Raw genomic sequence first — 19,160 nt, 5'->3', positions numbered from 1 at the left:
TCCGTTACTCTCTTCTTAATTATACCCTTCTCTGATTTTTAAAAATTATTTTTAATTACAAAAGGTATATATACATGCATTCTTCTTTGTAAAAACAGATATTGCATTGATTGATTGATTGGCTATCTATATGTCTTCTTTGGAAAAATGTCTATTTAGGTCCTCTGTCCATTTTTTAATCGAATTGTTTGTGGGGATTTTTGGTGTTGAATTGTATGTTCTTTAAAGATTTTTTTTTTTTTGAGAGAGAGAGCAGAGTGAGCGAGAGAGAACACGAGTGGGGGGAAGGGGTGGAGGAAGAGGGAGAAGCAGTCTCCCCACTGAGCAGGGAGCCCAATGCTGGACTCCATCCCATGACTCTGGGATCATGACCTGAGCCGAAGGTGGACGCTTAACTGACTGAACCACCCAGATTCCCTATCCACCAATCTACTTTCTATTCGTATGAGTTCAGCTTTTTAGATTTCACATATAAATGAGATCACTTTCTCTTTATGACTTATTTCACTATGCATAATGCCCTTAAGGTTCATCCATGTTGTCACAAATGGCAGGATTTCCTTCTTTTTTATGGCTGAATATAAACACGACCTTTTCTTTATCCATTCATGTGTCACGGGACACATAAGTTGTTCCATGTCTTGGCTATTGTGACTAATGCTACAATGAACATGGGGGTACAAATATCTCTTCGAGATAGTGATTTCATTTCCTTTGGATACATACTCAGAAGTAGGACGATTGGATCATATAGCAGTTCAATTTTTAATTATTTGAGGAACCTCAATACTGTTTTCCGCAGTGGCTGTAATAATTTACATTCCCACCAACATTGTACAAGGGTTCCCTTTTCTCCACATCCTGGCCAGCACTTGTTATCTCCTGTCATTTTGATAATAGCCATTCTGTCAGGCATGAGGTGATATCTCATTGTGGTTTTGGTTTGCATGTCCCTAATGATTAGTGATGTTGAGTACATTTTCATGGACTCAGCCATTTGTATGTCTTCTTTGGAAAAAATGTCTATTCAGGTCCTTTTCCCATTTCTTAGTCACACTGTTTTTTTGCTGTTGAGTTGTATGAGTTCCTTATATGTTTCGGATATTAAACCCTTATCAGATACATGGTTTGCAAATATTTTCTCCCTATATGAGAAATCATTTATGCTTGGGATTATCGGCGGTGGACATCAAGAGAAGAGAAAAAAATCAAAGACCTATTTAAGAGCTAGGCAAGGGGCGCCTGGGTGGCTCAGTTGGTTGAGCGACTGCCTTCAGCTCAGGTCATGATCCTGGAGTCCCGGGATCGAGTCCCACATCGGGCTCCCTGCTCGGCAGGGAGTCTGCTTCTCCCTCTGACTCTCCCCCCTCTCATGTGCTCTCTCTCTCTCTCATTCTCTCTCTCAAATAAATAAATAAAATCTTAAAAAAAAAAAAAAGAGCTAGGCAAGATTTTCTGAATGTTGAAGAAGATCTGATGCTAGAATAATGTTTACCTTTTGGCCTATGCTTCTCAGCCTGGCACTACTTTGATGTCTTCAAAATAGTTTGCCTTATCCAATTTCATCATTTTTGTGAAAATATTTTTTCTTTATTATAATTAACACTTATTAAAATAGCATTTTAGGGACTTTACCCAAATTATTCTCTTCTTTTTATTATAGAAATTTTCAAATATTTGCAAAAGTAAAGAGAATAATATAATAATGTACCTATCACCGAGCTTCAGACAGTTTCCATTGTTTTCCCAATCTCACCCTAAATTACTCTTAATTTTAGCAATTAACTTATGTTAGGTGTTACCATCATTTTACAGATATGGAAGTGGGACTTAGACATTGTAAATAATTCTTCCAATGACACAATCCTTGTAATTAGCAGAGCCGAGACTTGAAATCCAGTCTCTGTGATACAGTTCCTTGGATCTTCCCTCTACACCACTTTGCATTTTATTCTGTCATGCTATCCGAAGGTTGCTTTCACTTCAGACTGTCAGTGGCTATTGCCATCGGTGAGTCTACTTGTTTCTTATCCTTGGTGAGCATCTTCACATGCCAAGCAAATAAACGGTATTTTACACAGTCTCAACTCTAGATATAAAAACTACCTCCTTGTCATCTGCTCATAGCAGACTCATTGAGCCCTTTGAACTTTCCCCAGGATATTTTCCACTTTGAATTGCCATCGTCTTGCTTCATCAACTAACACCCAACATTCTTTTTATTACAGAATTTATGGCTCACTAGCCACCAAGACACCCTTTGTCCCATTGGAGGGTATCCTCTAGTTTCCCCACATCAGCAAATCTATATGTTCATAATCACATCAAACTTAAGTTATATAATTTTGCTACAATGCATAGAACATCATAAAGATTCTTTTAAAATAATGATTATGGAACTTAATTGTTTTCCCTGTTAACTTCCTGATATTTTCCTATATCCCCATTCTAATTCCTTTTCCTTAACCCTCACCATTCAATAGTTACTTATTGAATACCTGTTTTATATATATATATATATATATATGGTAGATATTGTGCTAAGAAGCTGATTAAATAATAGTGAAACAAACATGGTGCCTTCCAATAGGAATCTTATAGCCTAGTGTAGAAAATGAGAAAAATAAATGAGGGAAAAATTGTGAAGATTATGGTTAGTCATCCTGGACTAGAATAAGATTTGGTGTTGTCTGATGCTGTTTGAGAGGAGGGATTTTTAGTGTTATTTGTAATTATATTTACACTGAGAGCAGAAGGATGAGAAGGGGCCAGCCATACAAAGACAGTACCTGCCAGAACAGCAATGCAAATCACGCTAATGTAGAAAAGTTTTTTATCTGCTTTTGGAACAGAGCATAGTGAACTGGGGAAGAGCATGGTTCAGTAATATGTTAGCTAGGGCCAGCTCATGACATCACCTTAGAGTTAATGTTAAGTCATTCAAATGTTATACTAAGTACAAAGGAAAACCTTAGTGATTTTCCACTTTCAGATTACATCAGAATCATTAGAGATTTTTCTTAAAGTCAAGGCCTGTTCCTGTAGATTTTGATTCAACTGCTTTGAAGTGATACTTCTACCATTTGTATTTTTAACAATCTTCCCAGTAATTCTGATCTGAAGCAACATTTTAGAAACAGTTAACCTGCTTCTTTAATCACCTTCTTTGTCCACATTCACCTTCCATGGTTATATTTGAGATCTTTCCAAGCCATCAATTTCTTTTTTTTTTTTTTAAAGATTTTATTTATTTATTTGAGAGAGCGAGAATGAGAGAGAGTACATGAGAGGGGGAGGGTCAGAGGGAGAAGCAGGCTCCTAGCTGAGCAGGGAGCCCAATGCGGGACTCCATCCCGGGACTCCAGGATCATGACCTGAGCCGAAGGCAGTCGCTTAACCAACTTAGCCACCCAGGTGCCCCCAAGCCATCAATTTCTTATAGGTATTGTGCTAATATCCCTATTTCAGAAATTTTGTTCTTCCAGGAACTGGAAAAAATGCATGTTTTCTTTCTCACTTCTCAGATGTGAAATCCCAATGTGCAACAAAGGAGTTATCATCAAAGGATGACAATTATGAAATGAAGTTATCTCAAAGGAAGAAAATGGAAAGACTTACAAGCCATGACTTTGGATGTTCCATTTTTCAAGATGATTGGAAGTATAATCATCATTTTCAGACAGAACAGAGAAATCAAGAAGAATATCTTAAAGTTGTGACAATCACCCATGAAAATATGCAAAGTCTCAGTCAACAAATATCCTATAGTCTACATCAGATATATCATACTGGGCAAAAACCCTATGAATGCAGAGAATGTGGGAAAGTCTTCAATTACCACTCACTGCTAATTCACCATGGGAGAAATCACACCAAAGAAAAATGCTATGAATGTAAGGATTGTGGAAAGGCTTTTAGCAGTTGCTCAAAACTTACTGGACATCAGAGAATTCATAATGGAGAAAAACTCTATGAATGTAATGAGTGTGGGAAAGCTTTCCACCACCCCTCAAATCTCATTCGACATCAGAGAATTCATACTGGAGAAAGACCCTATGAATGTAAGGAATGTGGAAAGGCTTTTAGTCGTGGCTCACACCTTACTCTACACCAGATAATTCATACTGGAGAGAAACCCTATGAATGCAAAGAATGTAGAAAAGCTTTCAGTTACCACTCATCCCTCATTCGACATGAAAAAACACATACTAAAGAAAAACACTATGAATGTAAAGAATGTGGGAAGGCTTTTAGCAACAGCTCAATTCTTAAGGGACATCAGAGAGTTCACAGTGGAAAAAGACCCTATGAATGTGGGGAATGTGGGAAAGCCTTCCATCACCACTCAATCCTTATTCAACATCAGAGAATTCACACTGGAGAAAGACCCTATGAATGTAACAATTGTAATAAAGCCTTCCGTTATCATTCAAATCTTATCGGACATCAAAAAATTCATTCCAGAGCAAAACTCTTTGAGTGTAAGGAATGTAGACAGTCCTTTAGTCATAACAGAGAACTTTCACACCATTAATGAATTCATACTGGTGAAAAACTTTATGAATGTAAGGAATGTGGCAAATCTTTTGGTCAAGGAGCACAACTAATTCATAATCAGATAATTCACACTGGTGAGAAACCCTATGAATGTAAGGAGTGTGGGAAGACCTTTATCCGTGGTTCGTGTCTTACTCGACATGAGAAAATTCATATTAGAGAAAGAAAATCTCTAGTACTGTAATGAATATAGACAATCCTTTGCTTCTAAGTAATCTCTTATGGGACATCAGATAATTACTAGATGAGAACTCTGTGAATGTAGCAAGTATAGGAAGGTCTTTTGCTTTATTTTATAATTCGCATCAGAGAATTCATGCAGGAGAAAGGCCACATGAATGTAATATATAATAAATTTTTATTTATCTTAATTCTTACTTATGTCAATGATTTATATTAGCATGAAATTATACTCATGTACATAATGTGGAAAAACTCAGTTTATACTTTATTGTAATTAGTGGATTTTTGATAAACACAGTCTTTATAATGAATGTAACAAATGTAGGAAACCATTACGAAGATTTTACTTTAGGGCATTATAAAAAACATTCTTTAATATGAAAAATATGGGGAAGTCATTGGTAACCACTTATCTTTTACTGAACATCAAAAAAAAAAAACCACCCCACTTTGATAGAAAGGCAATAGAATGATAAATCAAGTAAAAAAGTTGAGCTAAAACAAAATACACTATTAACTCGGTAATTTAAGGAAGAAACTAAAAGTTCAAAATACAGAATCTTTAGTAATGAGTGATATTGAGAGTACTACATATCAAATGCTGTGTAATGTGACCCAAAGCTGTATTGATAGAAAAATGTATATCCTTTGATACATGCATATAATTTAATAAACAGAAAAATAAACTACATGTAAAACACAGGAAGGTAGAAAGCAAATAAAATAACTTCCAAAACAAGAGAAGAATTAATAAATGTAGAGATTAAATCGAGTCAACACTAGTCTAGATTTAGTCCATAATCCAGAAGTATTCTTTCTAGAGGTCAGAATATGGGTGTGGTCCAGAAAAAAATTAAAAACTAAAGACATTATGAATGAGGAATTTTATATAACTATATAAACTGAGATTCTTTTTAAACATTCTACTACTTTATACCAGTAAGTTTGAACATCTAGAGCAGGATTTTCACACTGTTGACATTTTGGATCAGATAACTTTCCTACATTGGATCAGATAACTCTTTGTTGTGAGAGGTTATCCTGTGTAGTGTAGGGTGTTCATAGTAGCATCCCTGTCCTCTGCTCACTAGATGTCAGTATTAATCCCCTTCCCTCTAATTGTGATGAACAAGAATGTTTCCAGACATTTAAACGTCTGGGGTGGAGGACAGTGTAAGATTGCCCCCAGTTGGCAATTACTGATCTACATGAAATTAATCATTATCTAAGAAATAACCTAATTTTATTCAGGAAGAAGTAGAAAAGCTGAATAAAACATAACCAACAGGAAAAAAATGTTAAAATATTTAAAGATATAGCCCCTTAAAAGTTCTCGAAGGACCAGGTGTTTTTAAGAACACGGCATGCTGGGGTGCTGCGTGGTGCAGTAGGTCAGGAGACCAACTCTGGGTTTCAGCTCAGGTTGTGATCTCGGGGTCCTGGGGTTGGGCCCACCTCTAGCCCTGAGTCAGGTTCCTATTCAGCGTGGAGTCTGTACTCAGCGTGGAGTCTTCTTGTCCCTCTCCATCCCCCTCTGCCCTGCCCCCCATTTACATGTACTCTCTCTCTCTCAAATGAATGAATAAATCTTTAAAAAAAAAAAAAAAAGAATACAGTGTGCCAATCCTTCAAGTAATAGATAATTTATATATTATATAAAGAGCCTGGGGGGTAAAAATAGAATACTTACCAACTTACATAAGAGGTCACTAAAACTTTGATACTTAAATGGGACAAAGAGTATGTTATGGTTTGAATTATGTCCCCCCAAAATTCATGTTGAGGCCCTAACCCCCAATACCTCAAAATGTGTTTGGAGAGAGGGCTATTAAAGAGATGATTAAGTTACAATGAGTCCCTTAGCATGGAACCTAATCCAATCTGACCAGTGTCCTTATAAGAGGAAATTTGGACACACAAAGAGACACCAGGACTACACATGCACAAACGAAAAGACCACGTGAAGACCTAGTCTCGGAAGAAACCAAACCTTGATCTTGGACTTCTAGCCTCCCATAACTATGATCAAATAAATTTCTGTTGTTTAAGTTACCCAGTGTGTGGTATTTGTTATGGCAGCCCTAGCAAGCTAATACAGAGTACATAATTAACATTAAAAGCCAATGTAAAGGAGTTTTACATCTTTATTTATAAACAGAGATATAAAAATCCTAATAATTAAGAAATCAATCCTAACACTGTATTAGAGTATTACTACCATATAAGATAATTTACTCAAATTGTGCAAGACCTAACCTGCTTTCTTTTTTTTTTTTTTAAAGATTTTATTTATTTATTCATGAGAGATAGAGAGAGAGAGAGAGAGAGAGGCAGAGGGAGAAGCAGGCTTCCCACGGAGCAGGGAGCCCGATGCGGGACTCGATCCCAGGACCCTGGAATCATGACCTGAGCCGAAGGCAGACACCCAACCATCTGAGCCACCCAGGCGCCCCTAACCTGCTTTCAATTAATGATATATCCAGGATCTGTATATTCCCAAATTCAAGAAAACACAATAATTTTCAAAAGGCATGATCCAGCCCCAACTTCTGGATTCATCTACTGTATATTTATATGGTCTAAAGAGTTGCAGTGTATGTTTACTTGCACAATCTAAGCCCAAATTTTGAAGTATTACAATAACTAGAATATACAATATTTTTATTTTTTTTAAGACTTTATTTATTTGACAGAGAGATACACAGCGAGAGAGGGAAAACAAGCAGGGGGAGCGGGAGAGGGAGAAGCAGGCTTCCCGCCAAGCAGGGAGCCCGATGAGGGGCTGGATCCCAGGACCCTGGGATCATGACCCGAGCCGAAGGCAGGCGCTCAACGAATGAGCCACCCAGGCACCCCTAGAATATACAATATTTTTAAATCTGGTAAGCCAAGTCCCCAACCACAGTTTTTTCTTTTTCTGCCTATTCTCACGTATTTGTTCTTCTATTGCTTAGAATTATATCAACTATTTCTATTAATTGAATTTTTATTCTATTAAAACTTTCCATCAAGGAACATTGTCTTTCACACTGATTTTTCTTATTATATTCTCTTTAATAAAATTTTGTAGTATTACATATGAATCTCATTGCTTTCTTGTTCTGATTTATTCTTTTTTTTAAAGATTTTGTTTTGGGGGCGCCTGGGTGGCTTAGTCATTGAGTATCTGCTCAACAGATGAATGGATAAAGAAGATGTGGTCCATATATACAGTGGAATATTACTCAGCCATCAGAAAGGATGAATACCCAACTTTTACATCAACATGGATGGGACTGGAGGAGATTATGCTAAGTGAAATAAGTCAAGCAGAGAAAGTCAATTATCATATGGTTTCACTTATTTGTGGAACATAAGGAATAGCATGGAGGACATTAGGAGAAGGAAGGGAAAAATGAAGGGGGGGAAATTGGAGGGAGAGATGAACCATGAGACTATGGACTCTGAGAAACAGAGGGTTTTAGAGGGGAGGGGATAGCAGGATAGGTTAGCCCAGTGATGGGTACTAAGGAGGGCACGTACTGCATGGAGCACTGGGTGTTATACGAAAACAATGAATTGTGGAACACTACATCAAAAACTAATGATGTATTGCATGGTGACTAACATAATAAAATAAAATTTAAAAAAATTAATTTAAAAAAATTAAAAAATAAAAGATTGAAAAAAAAAGATCCATGTGCTCTACTGACTGAGCCAGCCAGGTGCCCTTTGTTCAGATTTATTCTTGTGTGTCATGACTTTGGGACTAAATATATATTTTTTATTCATTTTTAACTAGTTACAGCTAATATAGAAAATAGTGTTAATTTTTATATCTGTGTCTTATATTTATTCATCATACCAAATGTTTTCCTAGAGTATATTGGTTTATCCAGATGTGCAAATATATGATTTAAATAGAAATAATTCTGACTCTTCCTTTCCAGTGTTCACATCAATTATTTTCTAGCCCTGTTGACTGGTTTACATTTCTTTTTTTTTTCTTTTTAAAGATTTTATTTATGTTTTGACAGAGAGACAGTGAGAGAAGGAACATAGGCAGGGGGAGTGGGAGAGGGAGAAGCAGGCCTCCCGCGGAGCTGGGAGCCTGATGGCGGGGCTTAATCCCAGGACCCTGGGATCTTGACCCTCGCCGAAGGCAGATGCTTAACGACTGAGCCACCCAGGCGCCCCATACATTTCTAAAACCATGTTAAATAATTTCAGTAAGTGTACATGTCCTCATCTCTTTCCTGATATAAACGGAGGCTTCAGTATTTCAATGAGGAGCATATTACCCGTGGGGTTTGGCAGACAGCTTTGGTCATAGTAGAGGCTGGCCTTTCTATCTTTATATTAATTTTATTAGAAATGACAACTAAGTTTTATCATATGCCTTTTGGATGTAATCATATAATTTTTATCCTTTAACTTACTGAGTAATGAAGTATTTCCTGGTATTACAGTATACTTTATTACAACATAAATTCTATTTTGCTATAATATGAAAGAAAACTATCCCATGTGTTAAGTTTTAAGACAAAGACTCTTGTAGAGTGGGGCGCCTGGGTGGCTCAGTTGTGGAGCATCTGCCTTCGGCTCAGGTCATGATCCCAAGGATCCTGGGATCGAGCCCTGCTTCGGGCTCCCTGCTCAGCGGGAAGCCTGCTTCTCCCTCTCCTGCTCCCCCTGCTTGTGTTCCCTCTCTCGCTGTGTCTCTGTCAAATGGATAAAAACTTAAAAAAAAAAAAAAAAGACTCTTGTAGAGTTAACTTTCAGCATTTTGATTGAAGGGCAAAGTTGAGGATGTAATAAATCTGAAACCTTTCTGCGTATCTAGGAAAATCCAGCTATTTATAGCTTGGGTTACGGTCAGTTCCATTGCAGAAGACAGCTGTGGAGACTGACAGCTCTCTTGCTCAGGAGATAACATTGAACTGTTGGAAACCAGGCATGTACGAGAGAGTGTTTACCCATGATATCACAATATATAATTAGAAAAGTGTACCAGAAGGTTTGCAGAATACAATCACAAGTAGAATCTGATAATTGGGGTTCTTTGTTTTGTTTTGTTTTATCTCCAATTCGACATTTTAATATTCTTAGGCTCCAGCTTTTGCAAAAAAATGTTTATGAATTGCTCAGAATCTCATTGCTCACAACACTGACTGTTATTTAGAAGCTCACATTCTTCAACTCCAGCTTCAGCTGAGACTGAAACAAAAATAACGTGTATGTGTATAATAATATATATATATAACACACATCTATATAATGTATATATATGTCTAGTATAACAAAGAACTAAGAAAGGACTAGAGTAGAGTTCTATATTAAGAAAATGTGAGGGCACCTGGGTGGCTCAGATGGTTAAGCGTCTGCCTTCGGCTCAGGTCATGATCCCAGGGTCCTGGGATCGAGTCCCACATCGGGCTCCCGGCTCAGCGGGGAGCCTGCTTCTCCCTCTGACCCTCTCCCCTCTCATGCTGTTTCTCTCTAAAAAATAAATAAAATCTAAAAAAAAAAAAAAAAGAAAAGAAAATGTGAAATTATAACTCTCTGCCTCTACATATATGAATATTTTAATAACCTATACATCATGTGATAATATTTAGAATTTTTGCATCTTTATATGTAAGTGAAATTGCTGTATAAATGTGGATTTTTTCCTATTTTAAAACTTATTTTTATCATACTTTAGGACTAAAATTAAGTTATTTTCATAAAATGAACTGGGAGTGTTCTATGTTTCTGCCTAACCTGGAATAATTTGGTGGTCTTAAAGGTTAGCCTAGTCTAGCACTTAACTAGAGACTTCAGTTGAATGTTTTGGGGGCCGTCCTTGTCTTGTCCAGACTTAATGTGAATACCTCTGGTGTTTCATCCTAAAGTATATAGTACAAAAAAAAAAAAAGAAAGAAATGTTTTAGCAGGTTAAAAATGTTCTCTTCTATATCAGGTTGGCTAAATTTTTTCTTTTTTTTTAAGTAGGCTCAATGCCCAGTGTGGAGCCCAATGGAGGGCCTAAACGCACAACCCTGAGATCAAGACCTGAGCTGAGATCAAGAGTCAGATGCTTAACCAACTGAGCCACCCAGGCACCCCGTGATTGGCTAAATTTTTTGTTTTGTTTTCAAATTAGGAAGTTATGTTTAATATTATCAAATGCTTTTTTAAAAGTTTTTACTTAAATTTCAGTTAGTTAACATACAGTATAATATTAGTTTCAAATGCTTTTCCTATGTCTACTGGTGTGCCTTCTAGTGTTTCCTTATTAAGAAAGATGTTTCTAATGGGTTTTATTAAGTAGCTTTTATGAAATTAAAAAGTTGTCACCTATTCCTAATTATCCAAGAGGGGCTTTCTCCACTTTAATCTTGAAGTAATCTTGAATTTTATCAACCATTTTTTCTCCTTTTGCTGAGATATATGATTTGTCTTCATTAATCTAATAGTATAGCTTATTCAGCTGATATCTTTCCTAATTTTAAATTTATCTTTGCATTTCTGGAATAAACACCACTTTGTCATAATATTGTCTTCTTTTAACTCACAGCTATAATTTATTTCTTAATATTTTGTGTAGGATTTTTGCTTATATGATAAAAAATGAGATCAGTGTATAATTCTTTGTTCCTTGGATTTTCTTTGTTTAGCTGTTATGGCTATAGTAATCTCAAAGTACATTTAGTAGCCTTCTTTTTCTAGTCACTGAAACAGTTTTTGTAAGATATAAATTATCTTTTCCTTGAAGGTTAAAAACTTACCTATAATTGGGGTCCCTGGCTGGCTCAGTCCATGCAGCATGCTACTCTTGTTCTCTGGGTTGTGGGTCTGAGCCCCACGTTGGGTATAGAGATTACTTAAAAATAAAATATTAGGGGTGCCTGGGTGGCTCAGATGGTTAAGCGTCTGCCTTTGGCTTGGGTCATGATCCCAGGGTCCTGGGATTGAGCCCCGTGTGGGGCTCCCTGCTCAGTGGGAAGCCTGCTTCTCCCTCTCCCTCTGCTGTTCCCCCTGCTTGTGCTCTCTTGCTCTCTCTGTCAAATAAATAAATAAAATCTTAAAAAAATAAAATCTTAAAAAAAATCCTTATAGTCATTTGTTCAAAGTATCTTTTGGCTGGAGAGTTCTTAGACTATTAATAATTTTTTTTTTAAGATTTTATTTATTTATTTGAGAGAGAGAGAATGAGAGACAGAGAGCATGAGAAGGAGGAAGGTCAGAGGGAGAAGCAGACTCCCTGCTGAGCAGGGAGCCCGATGCGGGACTCGATCCCGGGACTCCAGGATCATGACCTGAGCCGAAGGCAGTCGCTTAACCAACTGAGCCACCCAGGCGCCCATAGACTATTAATAATTTTTTTAAGATTTTATTTATTTATTTGAGAGAGAGAAGGAGCAGGGGGAGGGGCAGAGGGAGAGGGAGAAGCAGACTCTCTGCTGAGCAGGGAGCCCAATATGGGAAGGTAGATGCTTAACTGACTGAGCCACCCAGGCACCCCTTTTACTACTTTTCTTTAATGGCTAGTGGTCTATTGAGATTTTCTGTTTCTTCTCAAGAAAATTTTGGTAATTCAAGAAAGTTGATAATCTAGGTAGTTAGCATTAAATCTATTTACTGATTTTTAATGCCTACTGTATCTAAAGTTAAATCTCTGATAGTCCTAATTTTTATACCTTTCCTTTTTCTTGATGAATTATATTAAAGTTTTGTTCAGGGGCACCTGGGTTAAGCGTCTGCCTTCGGCTCAGGTTATGATTTCAGGGTCCTGGGATAGAGCCCTGCATCAGGAGCCTGCTTTTCCCTCTCCCTTTCCCCCTCCCCAACTCATGCTCACTCTCTCTCTTTCTCAGATAAATAAATAAAATCTTCAAAAAATTTTTTTACTTTGTTTCTCCCTAAAACCAGTTTTCACTGTTATAAATGTATCTTTGGTATTTTTGCTTGCTACTTATTTCATTAAAGTCTGATGTTTATTTCATTTCTTCTTTCTTTGAGTTCATTTTTTGAAACTGAATAGAAAACTGCTTTATTTTCAAATTTTCTTGTAGTTAATGCATTTAAAGCTATTATTTTTAGATCCCCATTTTGATATAAAGTTCCTTATTTTTTAGTTTTAAATGTTTCCTGATTTCCATTATAATTGGGTATTTTTTTTGTTTTTTTTTAAAGATTTTATTCATTTATTTGAGAGAGAGAGAATGAGATAAAGCATGAGGGGGGGAGGGTCAGAGGGAGAAGCAGACTCCACGCCGAGCAGGGAGCCCGATGTGGGACTCGATCCCCAGACTCCAGGATCATGACCTGAGCCGAAGGCAGCTGCCCAACCAACTGAGCCACCCAGGCGCCCTATAATTGTTTTGGGTCTACAAATATATGCTTTGATTTTGTTTGTTTGTTTGTTTGTTTGTTTATTTATTTATTTATGGCTTGTAATTTAATTACCTTGTAGTCCAGCAGGTGGACTGTAGAATATTTGATCTTTGAAGTATGGGCAATTTCAGGGAAATATTCTGTTTGTGCTTGTAAAGTATAAAAAAAGTATTTTTGCAGAGAAGCTTTCAAAATATAGCTTATAAATCAAGATAGTTGTATTGTTAAATTTTATTCTTTTTTTTTTTTTTTTAAAGATTTTATTTATTTATTTGAGACAGAGAGAATGAGAGAGACAGAGAGCACATGAGAGGGGGGAGGATCAGAGGGAGAAGCAGGCTCCCTGCCGAGCAGGCAGCCCGATGCGGGACTCGATCCTGGGACTCCAGGATCGTGACCTGAGCCGAAGGCAGTCGCTTAACCAACTGAGCCACCCAGGCGCCCAAATTTTATTATTTTCTTACTGTTTCTTACTAATGTATCAATTTGGGTACCTGTTATGTTAAAAAAAAAGTCTATGATTGTAGATTTGTTAACTTTTCCTTACAATTCCCTCAAGTTGTAACTTACATATTTTGAGATACATTATTAGAACCATACAGGTTCTTCACTGTTAAATCTTCATGGCGTATTTTTTTATTATTATATAGTATTCATTCTTCATCCCTATAAATGTGCTTGGTCTAATGTACTATTTTGAGTGGTATTAACATTGCCATATTTACTTTATTTTGCTTAGAGTTTGCATGGGACAATTTTTCCTTTATTTTCAGTCCTTTTTTTTTTCTATCCTTTCTTAAGGTTTATCTCTTATAAGCACCATATACCTAGATTTTGTTTTGTCACCCATTCTATAATCTGTCTTTTATTTATTTATTTATTATTTTTTTAATTTTTAAAGATTTTATTTATTTATTTGACAGAGAAAGACACAGTGAGAGAGGGAACACAAGCAGGGGGAGTGGGAGAGGGAGAAGCAGGCTTCCCGCTGAGCAGGGAGTCCGATGCAGGGCTTGATCCCAGGACTCCAGGATCACGACCTGAGCAGAAGGCAGTCACTTAACCAACTGAGCTCTGCACTCAGGGCAGAGTCTGCTTGAGATTCTCTCCTCTCCCTCCCCCTTTGCCCCTCCCCCCACTCACTCACATTCACTCTCTCTCATAAATAAATAAATAAATAAATAAATAAATAAATAAATAAAATCTTTAAAATATATATATATAGCTAGAAACATCCCATAAATTTCCAAAACCCCCATAGGAAGCAGTATTGCCCCCACTGAATTTTAATGATTGCTGTTATATTTCTGAGCTGCAAAATTAATCATGAAAAAAAATTTTTTTTTTAAAGATTTTATTCATTTATTTGAGAGAGAGAATGAGATAGAGAGCATGAGAGGGGGGAGGGTCAGAGAGAGAGGCAGACTCCCTGCTGAGCAGGGAGCCCGACGTGGGACTCGATCCCGGGACTCCAGGATCATGACCTGAACCGAAGGCAGTCGCCCAACCAATTGACCCACCCAGGCGCCCCAATCATGAAAATTTCTAACAACACGTAATGATATCCAGTATATTTATCCTCCTCCCAAATAAAGAAGTCAAGTGCTTGAGTGTGCTTTAACTACCTTCTGAACACCCTCTCCAAACTGTCAGTGTCTAAAAGTGCTCCAGTGAAAATATAATGTGAGCCACGGGTGATTTTTAAAGTTTTTTGTGGAAATATTTAAAAAGTTAAAAGAAACAGGTGAAATAAATTTTAATAATATACTTGAATATAACCTGTCCAAAATATTATCATTTCAACATGTAATTAATATGATTGTTAATAAGATATTCTCTTAAGTTCTCAAAATCAGATATGCTTTTTATACTTACAGGACATCGCAGTTTGGACTAGCCATGTCTTAAGTGCACAATTACAATAGCCACATATTGCTAGTGGTCACTATATTGGACAGCACAGATGAAGAATGTTAGTTCTACCTTTTAAAAAAGACATGCATTAAACAGACATTATTTTTTAGTCCGTAGTTAAACTTAACAAAATATTTTGTAAAGCAGTGGGCTGATGCTCTTGAGATTTGCTGGTCTTATTCTATACCTTATCACCCACAAAGCTCAGACATTTTAGAACTCTATAGTGTTCTAAAATTGTTAAAAACTAAACGAGAGTACCATCTGGAAGACCATACCTTGTAAAACTGGGTATTGTCCTCACATCTAGTACATGGTCTCATCAGAACCAATATATGGTAGTTTTTTAGGGTCTGGGTACCAAAATGGAGACTGGGATAGCACCTATTAGTACTGCACATAATGATCTCCTATCAAAATATTTTTTCCCTCCTATTTAAAAAATTACAATTTCTGGGCTTTGCTGGTTTGGAGGTCTTAATGTTCAGGGAGAAACTATGCCACCAAATTTATTCCACTGAATTAGAAATTGAGAGTGTCACATAGCCATTTTTGTATTCCTCAAATCACTGAATGATATGAAAAGTGATATAAAAAGCATTCTGTATTTAATGATTAATTCTGATTTGCACAAGGAAATAAGATTCCTGCTACTCAAAAGGCAGGTAACAGCTTTTCCAGGTGAAGCTTTATTTATTTTTATTTTTTTAAAGATTTTACTTATTTATTTGAGAGGGGTGGGCAGAGGCAGAGAGGGAGAAAGAATCTCAAGTAGACTCCCGCAGAGCCCGAGCTGAGGGCTCGATCCCAGGACCCCAAGAACACAACCTGAGCCGAAACCAAGAATCAGTAGTCCAACAGACTGAGCCACCCAGGTGCCCCAGGTGGAGCTTTTAAAAGGTTGTTGGCTACCTATATTTTCTTTCTTACTTTGTCTTCTATAGATTCATAATATATTAGAAATTTTTTTATTCCCTGTCACCCATGCCTCTGTTATTTTATAAGGGGCATACTGTTCATAGATGTCTTTACCAATTTCACAAGATATAGGACATCAAGAAGGGATTGTGACAGAACCAGAAAATGAATGAACATCACCTAGAAATTCTAACTATGAAGTTAGATGCATTCACTAATGTTACCTTGGACTCACTCTTTTGGAGACAGCATAGTTTGACTTGTACAAGTTACAGTTGCATTATTTGAGGCAGCATTTTTGTTTGTTTGCTTGTTTGTTTGTTTTGTTGAGAAGGAGAGTACACGCTGATGCTGGGCAACAAGGGATGGACTGTAGTGGGCATTTGCCATGCTTTCTGGCTTCCTGGCATATTTTTCCCACCCTATATTCTGGGGGTTTGCTACATCATGAGACCTACCTCCCAAAGTTCCTACCTAGAAACTCCCCTCAAAGTAAGGTACCCTTAACTCAGAGAAGAGTGATGTGGAGAATAAAGACATACATGGAATTGATTCTGATGAGTGTCAAAAGAGATGCACTAGAGGCCATGGTCCTAATTGCTACATCCCATAACTGTTAGCGATACAAGCTGTGGTACCTGTGCACAGTGGACGTAGAGGTGGCTGTAGGCTATGTGGGTATTGCAGAATCTTCCCAAATGATCTTCTCGCTTTTTCCCTTGCCTTCCTCCCACCAATTCTCAAAAAGCAGCAAAAGGGATCCTGTTAAAAAATGAGTCAGATGAGGGCGCCTGGGTGGCTCAGTTGGTTAAGCGACTGCCTTCAGCTCAGGTCATGATCCTGGAGTCCCGGGATCGAGTCCCGCATCGGGCTCCTTGCTCAGCGAGGAGTCTGCTTCTCCCTCTGACCCTCCCCACCTCATGCTTTCTCTCTCTCTCAAATAAATAAATAAAATCTTAAAAAAAAAAAAAAATGAGTCAGATGATGTCACTCCTCTTCTCAAAACCCTCCATGGGTCTTACTCACAGTAAAAGCTGATGTCTTTAGAATTGTCTCCAACGTCTGCAACCTGGCCCCCTCGTCACCTCTTTGACCTCATCTCCTCATCATTTTTTTCCTGGCTCACTTTACTCCCACTACACTGGGTTCCTTGATATTCCTAGAAATCTTTGCATCTGCAGTTCCTTCTTTCTGGACACTCTCTCCCTAAATATTCACATTATTCATATAATATTCATGTTATTGGCTACATGAGTTTCTTCTTCTATGAAATGCCTCTTCGTATCTCTTGCCATATATGTATTGTTATGCTTTACTTAATGATTTGGAGTTGTTCCTGCTACCAGTCTCCTGTAGGCTCTTGCTCTGTTTATCTGTTCCAGTTTATAACTTTTCATTTTTTTTTTTACTGTCATTTGATGAACAAAAGTGCTAATTTTAATATAGTCAAACTTATCACTCTTTTATATTTCTTTGGTGTCTGTTTAAGAAATCTTTAACCATGGGGCGCCTGGGTGGCTCAGTTGGTTAAGCGACTGCCTTCAGCTCAGGTCATGATCCTGGAGTCCCTGAATCGAGTCCCGCATCGGGCTCCCTGCTCAGCGGGGAGCCTGCTTCTCCCTCTGACCCTCCCCCCTCTCATGTGCTCTCTCTCTCTCTCAAATAAATAAAATCTTAAAAAAAAAAAAAAAAGAAATCTTTAACCATGAAGTCTAAAAAATATTTGATTTTTTTTTTTTACTAACAGTTTTATTAAAGATGTTTTGGCATTTGAATCATTAATCCTTTTGGGTTGGTTTTTGCATATGGTGCCAATTCCATTTCCTTTATGGCTTTTGGCCTATTCAGTTTTCCTTCATGTGGCTATTTCTTTCTCTAGGTTTTCTTAGAAAGGCTTTCAAACATATTACTCAAAATAACCATAGAATTCTCTTGAGTTTCAAGTTTTCTTTCTATAGGAATGTCCCATTTTCTTTCTAACGTTGCTTGCATATATCTTCTCTATTTTTTTGATCTTTCTTAAAAATTGACAGCACCCTTTTACAGATAACCGGCTCACGGTTTTATTAATCATATCTACTAGGATTTTTTTCCCTACTTATTTTATTAACATCTGTTTAGCACATTAATTCCTCCTTTCCAATTTCTTTGGGAGTATTTAGTAGGACTTTAGTAGAATGTGATTGAATTAAAGCTTCATTAATTTGTTTTCACTTTCTAGTTCCCTAATTTTAGGTGAGATTTTCTTCTGGGTATCACTTTGGCCCATCCCTTAGATTTTTCATATGCAAGTACTATCTATCATTTTCCTCTTCATTCTAAATAGTTTGCAATAGCCAGTGTTATGTTGTCCTTAACCCCAGGATTATTCAGATGTATGTATTTTAATGTACACGCATTTCGAACATTTTATATATTTTATTGTCTGTTGGTTTCTATTTTCATTATTATGTAGTCTGAGAGTATGGCATATGTGATACCAGTTTGGGGGCTTTATACTGTCTTTTATGTCCTACTTTTTAGAGAATTTTTATGAGTGTTCCATGTATATTTGAAAAAATGTTCTTTTTCTGGTTAAAAATAAAACAAAATGTAGATATATATCAAGCAAATTACTTATGTTATCCCAATATATCTTTATACCTACCTTTCTTCTATTTGATCTGTTTCTGAAAGATGTTAGTTTGTTACTGTGACTGTGAGTTCCTCAAAATTTCCCTATTTTACCAGTTTTTGCTATATATATTTCAGAGCTATACTGTTAGATAAATGTTATTAGTGTTGTATGCTCTTGGTAGCTGCATCTTATTAAAATTTGGAACATCTCTGTTAATATTGTTTGCTTTGAAATCTGTATAATGTAATACTATCAACACACCTGCTTTCTTCTTGATATTATTCCATTGTAAATGATTTTTATACTCCTTTTCTTTTTAAATTTTTACTGTGAAATTTTCACACAAATACTGAAGAAAACATTTTAATGAACTTTATGTATCTATCACCTGCTTTCAACATTTACCAACATTCTGTTATTTTTGTTTTATCCATCTACCCCTCCTCAGTGATGTTTTTTAAGCTAACATTTTGCTCATTAGTATTTCTATAAAATCTCTAAAAGATAAGTCTTCTTTCTAACATAATCACACTACCAACAAAATTAACAGTTATTCTTAGACCTCTGATAAAAATGTGTATTCACTAACAGATTTCCACAGATTTTTTTCCTT

The 19,160-nt window shown here is 36.7% G+C and overlaps 1 protein-coding gene across 1 annotated transcript in view; it reads left to right on the top strand.

The window, feature by feature from the left end:
• Nucleotides 1-19,160, top strand: part of LOC118022884 (zinc finger protein 585A-like) — a 59,209-nt gene that overhangs the window by 19,533 nt on the left and 20,516 nt on the right. The window contains 1 exon segment of the mRNA XM_035023855.1: nucleotides 3,525-4,685. Coding sequence (XP_034879746.1) covers nucleotides 3,525-4,685 — 1,161 coding nt within the window.

Source organism: Mirounga leonina, unplaced genomic scaffold, assembly GCF_011800145.1.
Source record: "Mirounga leonina isolate KUSES-001 unplaced genomic scaffold, KU_Mleo_1.0 Mir_177, whole genome shotgun sequence".
Lineage (NCBI taxonomy): Eukaryota > Metazoa > Chordata > Mammalia > Carnivora > Phocidae > Mirounga > Mirounga leonina.
This window is presented reverse-complemented; position numbering and strand designations above follow the sequence as displayed.